This window comes from Dreissena polymorpha, chromosome 6 (assembly GCF_020536995.1).
Source record: "Dreissena polymorpha isolate Duluth1 chromosome 6, UMN_Dpol_1.0, whole genome shotgun sequence".
Lineage (NCBI taxonomy): Eukaryota > Metazoa > Mollusca > Bivalvia > Myida > Dreissenidae > Dreissena > Dreissena polymorpha.
Window position 1 is genome coordinate 45,993,320 of NC_068360.1, and position 17,117 is coordinate 46,010,436.

General features: G+C 36.8%; 1 protein-coding gene across 6 annotated transcripts in view; it reads right to left on the minus strand.

Moving 5' to 3' along the window:
• Positions 1-17,117, minus strand: part of LOC127834340 (uncharacterized) — a 101,044-nt gene that overhangs the window by 37,820 nt on the left and 46,107 nt on the right. For all 6 annotated transcript variants that reach the window (XM_052360096.1, XM_052360094.1, XM_052360093.1 and 3 more), the window contains 7 exons: positions 16,665-16,795; positions 15,375-15,588; positions 14,429-14,581; positions 13,568-13,710; positions 12,677-12,845; positions 9,112-9,636; positions 8,785-8,826 (listed from right to left, as the gene is read on the minus strand). In XM_052360096.1, the coding sequence (XP_052216056.1) occupies positions 8,785-8,826; positions 9,112-9,636; positions 12,677-12,845; positions 13,568-13,710; positions 14,429-14,581; positions 15,375-15,588; positions 16,665-16,795 (1,377 nt within the window). The remainder of the gene's footprint in view (positions 1-8,784; positions 8,827-9,111; positions 9,637-12,676; positions 12,846-13,567; positions 13,711-14,428; positions 14,582-15,374; positions 15,589-16,664; positions 16,796-17,117) is intronic.

A 17,117-nucleotide genomic window follows, 5' to 3' on the forward strand; every position in this document is an offset into this window, starting at 1 on the left:
GTACCCTCATGAAAGCATGAAAGTATTAAAAGTTTAAAAGCAATAACCTTGATAATTTAGAAGTATATAGTGGATCTAAACACAAAATGTAACCATATATTCAAAGTTACTAAGTCAAAAAAGGGCCATAATTCTGTAAAAATGACAACCAGAGTTATGCAACTTGTCCTTTACTGTCCTCTTATGATAGTTTGCGAGTGTTCTAAGTATGAAAGCAATATCTATGATACTTTAGGGGTAAAGTGGACCAAAACACAAAACTTAACCAAATTTTCAAGTATAAAGGGCCCATAATTCCGTCAAAATGCCAGTAAGAGTTACATAACTTTGCCTGCACAGTCCCCTTACCATAGTTAGTAAGTGTTGCAAGTATGAAAGCAATGGCTTTGATAATTTAGGAAAAAAGTGGACCTAAACACAAAACTTAACCAAATTTTCAATTTTCTAAGTATAAAAAGGGCACATAATTCCGTCAAAATGTCAACCAGAGTTACATAACTTTGCCTGCACAGTCCCCTTATGATAGTTAGTAAGTGTTGCAAGTATGAAAGCAATGGCTTTGATACTTTATAAAAAGTGGACCTAAACACAAAACTTAACCAAATTTTAAATTTTCTAAGAACAAAACGGGCACATAATTCTGTCAAATTGCCAGTCAGAGTTACAAAACTTTGCCTGCACAGTCCCCTTATGATAGTTAGTAAGTGTTGCAAGTATGAAATCAATAGCTTTGATACTTAAGAATAAAATGGACCTAAACACAAAACTTAACCAAAATTTTCAATTTTCTAAGTATAAAAAGGGCACATAATTCTGTCAAAATGCAAGCCAGAATTATCAAACTTTGCCAGTCCCCTGAAGATATTAAGTAAGTGTACCAAATTTGAATGCAATAGCATTGATACTTTATGAGAAAAGTGTACCAAAACGCAAAACTTAACCGGACGCCGACGCCAAGGTGATGACGATAGCTCGTATTTTTTTATCAAAAAATAGATGAGCTAAAAAAAACAACTGAAATAAAGAACATTTGATTGGTAAGTATTATATAAAGAAGACTGGTTAAGAAGACAAGAGGGCCTGAAAGGCCCAAAGTTGCTCACCTGAGATAACAAGATATTATTGGGACAAATCTTCTGACCAAGTTCCACGAAGATCGGAAAATAAATGTGGCCTCCAGAGTGTTAACAAGGTTTTACTATAGCAATATAAGAAAAATTGCCCGCCCCCTGGCAGTAGCCATGTTTTTCAACCAACCGGCATCATTTTTAAACTCTTCCAAGATATTATCAGGATGAATCTTCTGACCAAGTTTCATGAAGATCAGACTGTAAATGTTAACAAGATTTTACTATAGCCATATAAGGAAAAATGCCCCGCCCCTTGGAAGCCATTTTTTTCAAGCGAACATAATTATTTTCAAACTCATCCAAGATATCATTGAGACCAATCTTCTGACCAAATGTCATAAAGATTGGACAATAAATGTGGCCTCTAGAGTGTTAACAAGGTTTTACTATAGACATATATAGCCATGTACGGAAAAATGCCCCGCCCCTGGTGGCCATGTTTTTAAAGCAACCAAAACCATTTTCGAACTCATCCAAGATATCATTGGGACAAATTTTCTGACCAAGTTTCATGATGATCGGAAAATGAATGTGACCTCTAGAGTGTTAACAAGGTTTTAGTATAGCCATGTAAGGAAAATAGCCCCACCCCCGTGTTGGCCATGTTTTTCAACCAACCGGCATCATTTTCAAACTCGTCCAAGATATTACTGGGATGAATCTTCTGACTGAGTTTCATGAAGATCTGACTATAAATCAGGCCTCTAGAGTGTATATGGCCATATATAGCCATATAAGGAAAAATGCCCCGCCCCTTGGCGGCCATGTTTTTCAAGCAAACGTAACCATTTTTTAACTCATCCAAGATATCATTATGACAAATCTTCTGACCATATTTCATCAAGATTGTACAATAAAAGAGGCCTCTAGAGTGTTAACAAGGTGTTACTCTAGCCATATAAGGAAAAATGCCCCGCCCCCTGGCGGCCATGTTTTTCAACCAACCTGCATCATTTTCGAACTCATCCAAGATATTATTGGGATAAATCTTCTGATTAAGTTTCATGAAGATTGGAAATAAATGTGGCTTCAAGAGTGTTAACAAGATTTTTCTATAGCCATACATGTATATAGCCATTTAAGGAAAAATTCCCCGCCCCTTGGCAGCCATGTTTTTTAAGCAAAGGTTACCATTTTTAAACTCATCCAAGATATCAGTGGGACAAATCTTCTGACAAAGTTTCATGAAGATCGGAAAATAAATGTGGCCTCTAGAGTGTTAACAAGGTTTTACTATAGCCATATAAGGAAAAATGCCCCGTCCCCTGGCGGCCATGTTTTTCAACTAACCGGCATCATTTTCGACCTCATCCAAGATATTATTGGGATGAATCTTCTGACCAAGTTTTATGAAGATCAGACAATAACTGTGGCCTCAAGAGTGTTAACAAGATTTTACTATAGCCATATTTAGCCATATAAGGAAAAATACCCTGCCCCTTGGCAGCCATGTTTTTCAAGCAAACGTACCATTTTCGAACTCATCCAAGATATCATTGAAACCAATCTTTTGACCAAATTTCATGAAGATTTGACAATAAATGTGGACTCTAGAGAGTTAACAAGGCAAATGTTGACGCCGCACAACGTACAACGGACAAAAAGCGATCATAAAAGCTCACCATGAGCACGTTGTGCTCAGGTGAGCTAAAAAAGACAAGAAAACAAAAAAGTGTGCGGATCCTATGCCTAAATTTCCAGAAGCTGATAATGTAACTGTATGACAAATCAGGGCGATAAGCTTATGTTAGGCACATACATTTTTTCTAGAGATGAACAAAATGCCAAAATTGCAATTCAAACTAGAGGGAGCTGAGGTGAGGTGTCTGTCTTGGATCCTAAATGTTTAGTAGACATATTATTCTCCATTTAAGATATAATTTTTACATAAAATAGACCCAACCACTAAAAATTATAATATTTTCACGAATTAAAGGGACTTGTTACAGGTTGGCAAAATGACAATCAAATAAATTTGTCATACAACAAGAGTGCTTTATTTTTACAAAATAAGCATGTTAAAAGGTGAAATATATATTGATCTGCGTATCATGTATTAATTTGATAGCAAAGAAAATAATAGTTGCAACATGAAACATGATGATGCGATGAAACCAGGTCTTCAAAGATTTACATATATTCATCTAATTTAATTAAAACAAGTGTTCTGCGGTCGGAAACATATGCCCCCCAAATGTGACCTTGACCTTAAACCTAGTGACCTGAAAATCAATAGGGGGCATCTGCCAGTCATGATCAATGTACCTATGAAGTTTCATGATCCTAGGCCTAAGCGTTCTTGAGTTATCAACCGGATACCATTTGGTGGACAGACAGACTGACAGACGGACCGACAGACTGACCAACATGTGCAAAACAATATACCCCCTCTTCTTCGATGGAGGGCATAATATGATTTTACAATATCTAGTAAGGTCTTCTGGTAATCTACCTACACACACAATTTCCACATAACACCTCCATCCAAACTAAAGTTCATTTGCAGAAACTTGTTTCTTTTTTTTGGTATTAGCGCCTTGACATTTATCCAACTGGCTTGAAATCTCCAGCTAAATCTACATGACACCAACCATCGTATACACACACACACACACACACACACACACACACAAACTTTCACTGCACTACCTGTATCCAAACTTAGGTAAGTCAGTGGAACCTGTTTTTCTATATTAAGCAACAGTTAACTTGATCTTTAGCTGAATAGTCTCAAATGCAATCCCAAGCTTGGTTTGAAGGTAAGTTACCTACACACACAATGTCAACTCTTTTGAAACCAAAGTTATTGAGCAGGAACTGTCATTCTATTTTTAGTGACCTTGACCTTAACATTCCATAAGCAATGCCAATACAAGTCAATTAAGTACTTACATAACAAGAAATGTGTTTGTCAGAAACACTATGTCTCCTACTGCACCGCTTTGATTTATTTTATTTTTTTATCAATTGGCAGGTTCAGATAATTATCTCCCTTTAAAGCTTATAACTTCCCTAGAATTTTTTTTTTTACCTTTAACCTTGAAGGATGACCTTGACCTTTCACCCAGTCAAAATGTGCAGCTCCATGAGATACACATGCATGCCAAATATGAAGTTGCTATCTTCAATATTGCAAAAGTTATTGCAAACTGTTAAAGTTGGGGCAAACAAACAATCCAACGGACATGGCAAAAACAATATGTTCATCACTATAGTGGTTGTGGACATAACAAATTGAATTCCAATACTTTCACACTAACTTAATTAAACTGATTTTCTATTTTCAGTAACAGTGACCTTAACCCAATTTGTTATTCCACTTTGCAAATACAATCTGAATACTGTGAAAACATCATTATTTGTCAGGGATTAATTTTTATCTCTTTTGTCAGTTGACCGAGTGACGAATTCAAGATCCTTACGAATAATAATGTCCAATGCTTAAACAAATTTAAGACTGAATTACCTTCGGCATGAGGCATTAAAATTCAATATAATCCAAAAATCTGGGTTTGGTACAAAGGGGTGCACAATTCACAGTGTACGAAACTGAAATGTGGCATTGCTGTAAAACATGGATGCAGTTAAGCTGTATAGAATGCGTTGACTTTGTTTAGGTAGAATAGTAATGATTAATGCTAATTGTTAACAACTTTATTTCCCATTGTGTGTTTTGTGTTTTTCAACAGTGTTGACTAATCGGCAACTGGCTTAGTTGATTCAAACACTCGTTAACCGTTATTTGGTCCCGCTAATCCGCTTATCATAACAATTAATTTGTCAATGGCAAACAATAATAAGGGCCCATTACTATCACCTGATAACAAAAGACTTTATATTGGCATGTGACAAACAGGACTCCCAAGTGTCCTCCCTTTTCCCCACCATTATTTGTCGCAACCGAAACCTCGATTTAACTGAACATGTATTACAAACAAATCGGATATTGAAGGACGCATTTTTTTTCAAAATTAGAAATTAGCAAATTTAAGTGCTGACAAAATAGTCATTTTTTTTAATGATGAAATTGCAAGCTTACGAAAACAAAAAGGTTTCACAGAAAAAGCATTCCTACATCTCGACCACCTTTTGGCAGCATATACAAAGGTGTGTCCAAACATACAAACTATTTTAAAAATCTGAATGGTTGACACCCAGTCTTCTTAGATGTTTGCAAGAATCTGTCCACAAATTAATCAGCTAGGTAAGATGTGTTTCAAATACTCCCATTCACATGAATGTTGCAAATTGATGGTGACTGATTACAACTGAACCCAAATTACATGCTGAAATACCCATTATGTTTATGGAGCCACAGCCATAAACATTATAAAATGGTGTTTGACTGGTTTGCAGGTGTTGACATAAGGGTTGTGTGCCAGCCAGCTCAAACCCAGACCCTGCCAAGCCAGGGCCCAATTTAGCTTGAGAAATCAAAGTTAAGCTCATCTAAGTTACAAATCAGGTAACTGTTGAGATAATGTAAAGCTGGCTATTTTTTTTTAAGTTCAGCCCTTGATTTCAAAACATTCGCCATGGATGTTCACATTTAAAATTACCCAGATAGAAGGCATTTTAAATTTAAACCAACATTCAGACAAAGACAGGAAAAGAAGTCTCCTTTATGAAAAGTAGTTGACTTGTCAGTCATCTACCCATCCCATGGTTTGATCTTTTTAATAATTCATTATCTTCTTTTAAAATGATTAATATTTCTGATGTCACAACACATCCTTGCAATTTTAAATACAAAATGCGCTGTTCAGTTCATGTTTAAAACAAGGGACAAAATTGTCACAAAACCAGGTTTTCATTGTGAAAAAAAAATCTGATAAAGGGAGAAAACTCAAACTGAACTTTTAAAATGAACAAAAAAAATTAACCCCCTTTGTAAGTTTTTTTTTTTTAAATCTATTTTTAGTCGTGGCGACCTTGACATTGGAGATATTGACTTGATTCTTTCGTGCGACACACCGTCCCATGATGGTGAACAAATGTGCCAAATGATTTTAAAATCTCACAATGAATGACATAGTTATGGCCAGGACAAGCTAATTTATGGCCATTTTTGACCTTTGAACTCAAAGTGTGACCTTGACCTTGGAGATATCGACGTAATTATTTCGCGCGACACACCGTCCAATGATGGTGAACAAATGCGCCAAATGATTTTAAAATCTGACAATGAACGACATAGTTATGGCCCGGACAAGCTTGTTCCGCCCGCCCGCCAGCCAGCCAGCCAGCCCGCCTGCATTCGCCAATCTAATATCCAGTTTTTTCCTTCGGAAAACCTGGTTAAAAAAAAAAATTGTGATTGATCTTGTGTTCTTTTAATGGTTGGTAGAACAACACAAATGTATTACCGTAAATGTATAATTGTATAATTATAATAATAATTATAATGTATAATTTTTAGAGCAGAAAATCTAATACTGTTTGCATGTTCATAGGTCAAAGTGTTCTCAAGATATCCTGTAGAAACAAAATTACTGCAACAAGCCCATGTGACCTTGACAATTTACTGCAACAAGCCCATGTGACCTTGACATTTTACTGCAACAAGCCCATGTGACCTTGACATTTTACTGCAACAAACCCATGTGACCTTGACATTTTACTGCAACAAGCCCATGTGACCTTGACATTTTACTGCAACAAGCCCATGTGACCTTGACATTTTACTGCAACAAGCCCATGTGACCTTGAAATTTTACTGTGACAAGCCCATGTGACCTTGACATTTTACTGCAACAAGCCCATGTGACCTTGACATTTTACCAGTTTATTATGTATTATGACGGGTTTGTATCAAGAAGATTATTTGCTTAAATTAAAAGTCCACATTCTAGATATCTGATTCAGAAAGTTTCATCTTAATGTGTTACCATTGGAAACATTATATGAGCCATGTTTTGAGATAACTTGGCTTAATTTCAGTAGTGTAAAGTGTCATCTCTTAATTTCAGTAGTGTAAAGTGTCGTCTCTTAATTTCAGTAGTGTAAAGTGTCATCTCTTAATTTCAGTAGTGTAAAGTGTCGTCTCTTAATTTCAGTTGTGTAAAGTGTCGTCTCTTAGTTTCAGTAGTGTAAAGTGTCGTCTCTTAATTTCAGTAGTGTAAAGTGTTGTCCCAGAGAAGCCTGTGCAGTGTAAAGTGTCATCCCAGAGAAACCTGTGCAGTGTAAAGTGTCGTCCCAGAGAAGCCTGTGCAGTGTAAAGTGTCGTCCCAGAGAAGCCTGTGCAGTGTAAAGTGTCGTCCCAGAGAAGCCTGTGCAGTGTAAAGTGTCGTCCCAGAGAAGCCTGTGCAGTGTAAAGTGTCGTCCCAGAGAAGCCTGTGCAGTGTAAAGTGTCATCCCAGAGAAGCCTGCAGTGTAAAGGGTCGTCCCAGAGAAGCCTGTGCAGTGTAAAGGGTCGTCCCAGAGAAGCCTGTGCAGTGTAAAGTGTCATCCCAGAGAAGCCTGTGCAGTGTAAAGTGTCATCCCAGAGAAGCCTGTGCAGTGTAAAGGGTCGTCCCAGAGAAGCCTGTGCAGTGTAAAGTGTCATCCCAGAGAAGCCTGTGCAGTGTAAAGTGTCGTCCCAGAGAAGCCTGTGCAGTGTAAAGTGTCGTCCCAGAGAAGCCTGTGCAGTGTAAAGTGTCATCCCAGAGAAGCCTGTGCAGTGTAAAGTGTCGTCCCAGAGAAGCCTGTGCAGTGTAAAGTGTCGTCCCAGAGAAGCCTGTGCAGTGTAAAGTGTCATCCCAGAGAAGCCTGTGCAGTGTAAAGTGTCGTCCCAGAGAAGCCTGTGCAGTGTAAAGTGTCATCCCAGAGAAGCCTGTGCAGTGTAAAGTGTCATCCCAGAGAAGCCTGTGCAGTGTAAAGGGTCGTCCCAGAGAAGCCTGTGCAGTGTAAAGTGTCGTCCCAGAGAAGCCTGTGCAGTGTAAAGTGTCATCCCAGAGAAGCCTGTGCAGTGTAAAGTGTCGTCCCAGAGAAGCCTGTGCAGTGTAAAGTGTCGTCACAGAGAAGCCTGTGCAGTCCAACCAGGCCAGTCAGGGACAAATATTTTCATTGTTGATGATTTTTTTTTATTAAAAAAAACTTCATAAATAGAAAAACTGCTTAAGGGGAAAGCATCATCCCTGATTAGCCTGTTTGGACTGCACAGGCTAATATGGCATGACACTTTATGCACATGCATTAAGCCCAGTTTTCTGCGAGTGTGGCTCAAATTAGCATCCTCTCATCACTTGTCTATCAGGGTTTTTTCCCCACTTTTTGGGAAGATAGCCCATGGCTTTGGAATTGGGAATTTTATCGGCATTTTCAAGAAATTGGGAAAATAAATTCATTATCAAACTTTTTGGCCCCAAAAGTCCACTGATTTGGGAAAATATAATTTGATATAACTCTTTATAATAATTCGAATTAAAAAACAAAATCATTATTATCTGTGCTAGATGTAATTGAAAAAAATTGAGATAAAAGAATCATAAAGACACTTCTTTCTATAAAAAAAAAATATATATATTTTTTGGGAAGTTGGGAATTGTTAAGCAAATTTTGGGAAAAAAGTATACTTTTTGCCATTGGGAATATAGCCGTTTTCGGCTATAAAAACGAGCCAAAAAAAACCTGTGTATATATGTACTTGTATATAAAATGACATAGTTTTTCTTACCATACTCCTCTTTCCAATTAAACTTTGCCTTTGGTTCCTTATCTGAAATAAATCATGACAACAACTTTATATATATAACATAAAGAGTGATTCTAAAAAGCTCTATTTTCTATATTAAGAGAATACAGCAACTGTGTCAACCATCCAGATGTTTTTAATTTGATTGATTGAAACTCGCCAGTATTTAGCTATGAATTTGAGAAGTAAGAAGTCTGTATGAATCATACTAATGCAAAAAAATAAAATAAAATATTTTGGATTGTACATTCAACTAACATTCCTAATAGAATCCAGTTATAAGTTATGGCACTAACTTTAACTATTTACCTGATTTGCTTCTGATCTTAAATGACAGCTTGCTCATGCCTGTACTTGGGTTTAGAACTGTATTCCCAACAGATTCTATATTGGATTTCACATTTTCGGAATCAGATCCTTGCTTTTCTGGCATAACAATCTTTTTCGCAGATTTAGCTTGTATATCAGATGACACTTGTTTTGCTTGAAGACACTTTTCCAGCTCCAAATTGTGGGCATCTTTTTGGGCCACAACACTGCCTGTCTGTACAGCATCCTTCTTTGATGCGTCATCCTTTATTAAATCTTTGTCTATACTATGTAAACGAATTGTCTTAGTGTTTTCTTTTTGTTCAACATGTGCACTTTTAGCTTTAGTAGTTTCCTTTCTTTCTATTACACCAAGTAAACATTTATCTGTTGAGTTTTCTTTTGCTTTTTTTACACCTTGTAAAATTTCAGCCTTAGTGTTTTCCTGTGTATTTATATTGCCATGTCCTTTCCTTATAGAGTCAAGGGTATACATACCCGCCCAGGGGGAGAAATACTTTTTGTCTAGAAAACAGAGAAAAATCATTTGACAAAATTAAAATGTTGGAAACAAATTAAGGGAGGAAATACTCTAAACCCTATACAAATTCTCATCAAACACCAAAACTTGTCACATTTAAATGATCCAGCCAAGTTAGCAATTTTTAAAAACTAATCAGGCATTGAAATGGAGGCAATCAACAAACAGAAGGAGCATTCACATCCCATAATTTGTAATTTTTATGTGCAACAGACTCAGAAGCCCCCACAATACGTATTTGGCTACAGACAAAGAGCATCTCTCCAACATAAAATGTAATAACAGATTTGTTATACTAAAATAAAAGGCACTGCTTGCTAGACTATTCTTTGGCTTTGATAGTGGCAGTCACCTGATAAAATGATGACACAGACATATATGAAGTTGAACATGTGTAGTAGTTATAGAGAAAATACAATTGAAACCCTCTAAATAGGATCCTCTCTATACTGGAATCATCTTGACAAATTGTCCAGTCCCATTTTTTCCGTATAAAACCATGAATAAACAAGGGACAAAATTGTCACAAAACCAGGTTTTCATTGTGAAAAAAAAATCTGATAAAGGGAGAAAACTCAAACTGAACTTTTGAAATGACCAAAAAAAATTAACCCCCTTTGTAAGTTTTTTTTTTTTTAAATCTATTTTTAGTCGTGGCGACCTTGACATTGGAGATATTGACGTGATTCTTTCGTGGGACACACCGTCCCATGATGGTGAACAAATGTGCCAAATGATTTTAAAATCTCACAATGAATGACATACTGTGAAACCATTATTAATCGTCAGGCATTAATTTTCATAAATTTCGTCAGTCGACCGATCGGCGAATTTAAGATCCTATCGAACAATCATGCTCTATGTTTGAACAAAAAAACAAACTAAGTTGAACAATATTTTAAAACTTTACCGTAGACGTGAGGCATTCAATTCCAACATAATCCATGCACACATTCACTGCTGTTTCGTAATCAAGATTAATCCGGTTTTGACACAAAGAGATGTTGATTACACAAGGTACTTAACTGACACGTTACACTTCTTTAAAACGCGTGTGCAGTACAGCTGTATCGAATGCGTTGACTTCGTTTATGTAGAATGGTAATGAATTAGCGCTAATTGTTTATAACTTTATTACCCATTAGGTGCATTGTGTTTTTCAGGGGTGTTGCATATTAGCCATCACGCAGCGAATGCCGATGAAAGACAATAAACCTAATGAAAAGATGACGATGTGTGATCAACATGCGTATTTATCACAAATAAATAAAGATTATTTTAATTGCAGTTTGTTGTTTGATTGTTGCGTTTAACCACACTTATTACTATTTTATATGTATCAATTTATTTATTTTTAAATTATTGACATAATTGATTTATATACCGGTAGTTTACTTTTTAAGAACAAACACACACATAGAGTTTATAATTTTAATGTTGATATCAGAATAAAAAAGCGTTTTATTTGAAAAAAAACAACACTTAACAATCTGGAACCTCTTTTGTAGTTTTAAAACAGTATCGACAGCATTTTAATAAAATTGTTATCAGTATGGCAATTATAATAATAGAATAAGACTAATTGGCAATTGACCTGCTGTTACAAACACTCGTTAACGGTTATTCGATCCCACTTGTCCGCTAATCATAACAATGAACGTGTGAAAGGCATATATTATGAGGGTCCATTACTGTCCCTTGATAACAAAAGACTAGTTAATTGGCATGTGACAAACAGGCCCCAACTCCTGCAGTGATTCTCAAGTGTGTTCCCGCATTCGTACCACGATTTTTCGCAACTGCGATTGATCGAGAATATGTATTACACACAAATCGGATATTGACTGACGCATTTTTTAAAAATTCAAAATCAGAAATCGGCGAATTTATGTGCTGACGAAATCGTCATTTTTATAAAAATGGCGAAATTTTGTGCTGTCGAATATAAATGGTTTCACAGTAGTTATGGCCAGGACAAGCTCATTTATGGCCATTTTTGACCTTTGAACTCAAAGTGTGACCTTGACCTTGGAGATATCGACGTAATTATTTCGCGCGACACACCGTCCAATGATGGTGAACAAATGTGCCAAATGATTTTAAAATCTGACGATGAACGACATAGTTATGGCTCGGACAAGCTCATTTATGGCCATTTTTGACCTTTGAACTCAAAGTGTGACCTTGACCTTGGAGATATCGACGTAATTATTTCGCGCGACACACCGTCCAATGATGGTGAACAAATGTGCCAAATGATTTTAAAATCTGACAATGAACGACATAGTTATGGCCCGGACAAGCTTATTCCGCCAGCCCGCCAGCCAGCCCGCCCGCATTCGCCAATCTAATAACCAGTTTTTTCCTTCGGAAAACCTGGTTAAATATCTTCTCAAGACTGGAATCCCCTTGAATCCGAATACCATTCTTTGGATCAAAATTGGGTAATTCCGTACGTATCTCTCTACCGGTAAGGACCGGTTTATTGCACCTCAGACATCAACAAATACTTGTGAAAAGCAGATTAAAGACACGTGAAATTAATAAAGGTGGTCAAAAATTTTGCCAACTGTAAAAATCGCAAAACAATTTGAAGACATTTGGCCTGTGATGTAAATATTGATCAATAGAAGCAATAATACTGATTATAATTACTGATAACAAACATAGGGTTCTTTAGTGTCTTTTGTTTTTGATGTAGGAAGCCGTGATAAATTTCAATAAGCTTAATGCTATTTAATTTGAATTGTTTATTACAATTGCTAATTTAGTGTCAATAGTCATATAAAATGGTGATTTGCAGAGTCCATGAAGCAGTTGCATCTAGGTATTCATTTTCCACATAAGGCTTTGTAATTGACCTTTTGAAAATAAAATAGTCAATATCCTCTCTAAACCGGAACCTTCTTTAAACCGGAATTTCCTCTCGGTCCCAGGGTCTCCAGTTGACAGGGGTTCCACTGTATAAACTTAAAGCTGAAAATTTATAAACTTAAAGCTCATTAAGATTCACTTTGAAGATACCTTCAACCACCTCAGGAAATGTGTACTGGGGCTCGTTTCTATTGTTGTACCCCACAATCCTGACCAGGGTGACCATACGAGGCGCCGAGGCATCAACCCAGCGCGCATACTGCTCCAGCCTCTGGGGTTGGTCCTTGATCACAGATTCGAGGTCCTTGTGGAACTTCATCTAGATTAGAGAAACATGGACACTACAGAACATTGGTTTGATTAACAAGACTATTGCCATATACCCTACCGGCCCCACCATTGCCAGAATATTTTTTTATTTTGTGTTATTTGTTGCCATAGCAACCAGAATTGTTGACGTAGGAAGAAAATGAAATGACGTGCATAATCTCCATATTGCCATCTATCCATGCTACAAGTTTCATGAAAAAATATGAAGAACCTTATAAAGTTATCGCAGGATCCAGAAAAGTGTGCCGGATCCACCATTTTCAGCAGTCTTTCTAGTCTATTTATTGCCATAGGATCCATATTTCTTGACGAAGGAGCAAAATGAAATGACATGCATTATCTCCATATTGCCATCTGTCCATGTTTTAAGTTTCATGAAAAAATATGAAGAACTTTTAAAGTTATCGCAGGATCCAGAAAAGTGTGACAGACTGATGAACCGACGGACACACAGAGCGCAAACCATAAGTCCCCTTCTGTGAAACCGGTACACCTGTAGGGGACAATTAATACATAAAGCAATGGTATTTCATGTAATATGTGTCCTTGATAACCGACTGGCGTTCCTAATAGCTCATCAACTAGATTAGAATGCAATAGAAACTACAGAACCATAATGTGACATTATGGAGGTTGTTTGCAACATGGACTGATTAATGAATATATATATAGAGCGATGATATTTCATGTATTTCACTGACGTTCACCCACCAGGTATTTGATGTAATGTGGATGGCTGGTAAGATGAAGGTGAACGTTGGTCACGGTGAGGCGTTGGTTGCAGACCTTACACTCGAATGTCGGCTTTTCCTCCATGTGGACGTCATTCATGTACTCTATCACCTTGATCAGACCTAGCAACAACAACAGCATGATACGCTTTATCATCATCCCTACCACCACCCCACCATCATCATCATTCAAGGCTTTTAGAAGGATATCTTATAAAAAAAGTGTTATCTTTACCAGACTCTCATTATAAACCTACTAATCCTCTTCATCCTCCTCCATCTCCTCCTCCTGCTCCTCCTCATCATCATAATAGAGTTAGATGACAAATATCATCATCTTCTTTCCCCTCTTTCCATTAACATCATCACCCATTTCAGCTTTAAGTATTTAATCCACAGAGGTATTCAGCTTTACCGAGGAATTCATACCAACAAGATGACCTCTTTAATACTAAACGTTGTATAACCAATATCATCACATATGAACATGAAAGTTTGTTTGTTTGCTTACTGTTGTTTTTGTGTGCAGATTTCATCAATCCTCAGTCATATCAGGGAAGTCATATGACCAACTGATACTTTTCAGGGGTAAGCATGGTTGAACTGGTGTAACAGTATTAACTGTACATACTTATGCCAGTTCAGGAACAGTAAATCGAATAGTCATCCAGCAGCATTGAGACCACAAGTTGGATCCCCACCAAGGGAGCATTCATGGACCCCCCCCCCCCCCCTAACAGACACCAAGTACTGTATCTACCCAAGAAACCGGACTTGCGAGTTTCTCATTTAGGTTTCGGTTTTTCAATAAAAAGGTTTCAATTAAAGTATTTATCCATACCCACAATCGGTTTCAGCATGTGTCTGTCATTCCGTCGTATGATGTCAAACAAGCGTGGCTCAATCACTGTCTGAGCTGGCTCGCTGGTCTTCCCTTCTTTCACTTCCTTTTCTGTCTTCGAGGTAGACACTTTTGGATCATCAGATACATCAACTGTAGAAGGTGTGTCGAAGAAGTTTATAAAATGTATCTAACATTATTAGGATGTTTAGCATAATAGGGGACATAATGTGAATGAAATAAATGAGTAGAAAAACATTAATTCATCAGACTTATACAATGCCTGAAATAATGATACAAGAGCACCACATAACAGGTGGCTCGCTCAGCTGCGGGTGCAGTTTTGAATAAATGAAAGCTCGCTCGGCTGCAGGTGCAGTTTTGAATAAATGAAAGCTTGACAGATTTTTTATTCATTTTATTTTTAGAGGTCACAGTGACCTTGACCTTTGACCTAGTGACCCAAAATTGGGTGTGGCATGTAAAACTCATCAAGGAGCAGCTACATATGAAGTATCAAAGTTGTTGGTTGAAGCACTTTGATTTTAGAGCCAATGTTCAAAACCTTGACAAAATGTGAAGGTTTTAGCATGACACGGATGGCAGACGACACAACGACGGACACGACACGACGAGCTGGCTATGACAATACCTAAGGTTTTCTGCAAAAGCAGCCAAGCTAATAATCATACCATGTAAATTCAGAATGAGTGGCAAGGGTGCGAAAGATACATTTGGTTTTTGTTTTCTTGTGTTTCAGCATTTTAACAGAATACAAATCATGAGTGATCAAATAAGCTCTATTTGTTCAATTCGTTCAGAAAAGAAAACATGTGTCACATGAAAGAATATTTGTACCAAATTTTCTTAACTACACAATTAACAATCATAAGCTTAAAGAAACAATTTTTTGACAGTAACAAATACTTCTGTTTAAAGAATTTACCTTTCTTCAATTTGTTTGAACTCTGGACTGAGTTTTGTGTTACTGTTGCCAAATGTGATTCACTTCCCTTTTTTACAACAACAACACTAATTCCCTGGTTGCCATGTTCCTCATAATATTTCTTAAGCTGGAACATGATGATTTCCTTTCTAACGGAGCCCCTGGCCATGGCATATGATGAGTTTTGAAACGTATTTACTCCACAATACGTTTCCTGGAAACAAATTTATAACAGCATACTATAATACAGATCATGCCAACACTTACATGCCTGAGATCAAATTTGATCACTAAAACAAAATAATCGTTTGGATTTGTTTCTCTTTTAACTCTTTCAGTGCTGGAACTGAATTTTAAAGGCCTTTGCAAACAGTTTGGATCCAGATGAGATGCCACAGAACGTGGCGTCTCATCAGGATCCAAACTGTTTGCTATTCTAATAGTATTCTTTAAAAAAAAATCGAAGAAAATGCTAATTTTAGAAATTCAGCAGACGACATTTTAGCAGACAACAAATTTCCCAGCATGCAGTTAACCTACCCACATCTATAGAGAATAACAGAACATTTCCCTGTATATATGTCATACATAAGGTGGGGCGTAAAATAAAATATTGGTGAAGCTTGCCATGCCGTTTTTTTATTCGTGCCAAGTCTGATACATTACAAAACGATAGGACAATAAACTTTTTTTTTGTCGATAAAGCCCCCATTTAATTAATTTTTTTATTAGAAATTATAAAATTTAATCGCTATGACTCTGCATTGACTGATATACAAGCTGCTTACTTGATATAAAACATTTATCAGGCACCTTTGTATCAAGCCCATATCAGCACAGAGGTATTATTAAAGACATATCCCAGAGATTAATAAAAAATAAGATGGAAAAAAGTGGCTTATCTGCGAGAAAATACCATACAGTAACTGATAAGCTTATTCACTCATAAATAATAATCACATATTATAAATTTCAATTCAAATTTGGATATGGCAAAAAAATTGCTAGTACTTAAGTCATTGAATCAACTACTTGTCAATCAAATTTCGATAAGGCAACCAATAACAAGGCAATAATCACAAGCAGGAAATTGTGAATTTGAACATTTCAAGGAGCATGCAAATGTGCAGGTATAAAATATAAAAGGAAGGCTTTTATTCTTCGAAGGCATTGCTTTTAAACCGACATTCCTTGAGTTCCATTATATTTATTTGGAATAGTTACAGGGCTTTTTTGGCTGATTGTATAGCGTTCATATGGTGGTATTCCCCACATCAAAAAAATTCTCACCATGTGCAGAAGTCCCTGTACATGACTCTTGGCCACGTCCCTGTTGCCAAGGACCTGTGAGCACATGCAGCAGAAGTAAACATGTCTTCTGGCACCTTCACCTTCCTGTATCTCCACAATGTGCTCCAGACCTACAGGGTTAAAAAGTAAATATTCAATCTGCTCCAGTCCTATAGAGTTAATCAGGGTTGGTAAATATACAATCTGCTCCAGTCCTAAAGAGTAAATTAGGGGAGATAAATATACAATCTGCTCCAGTCCTATAGAGTAAATCAGGGGAGATAAATATGCAATCTGCTCCAGTCCTATAGTGTAAATCAGAGGAGATAACTATACAATCTGCTCTAGTCATATAGAGAAAATCAGGGGAGGTAAATATATATCTGCTCTTGTCCTATACAGTTAATCAGCTCAGGTAAATATAAAATCAGCTGTATCTGCTGCAATGCTGAG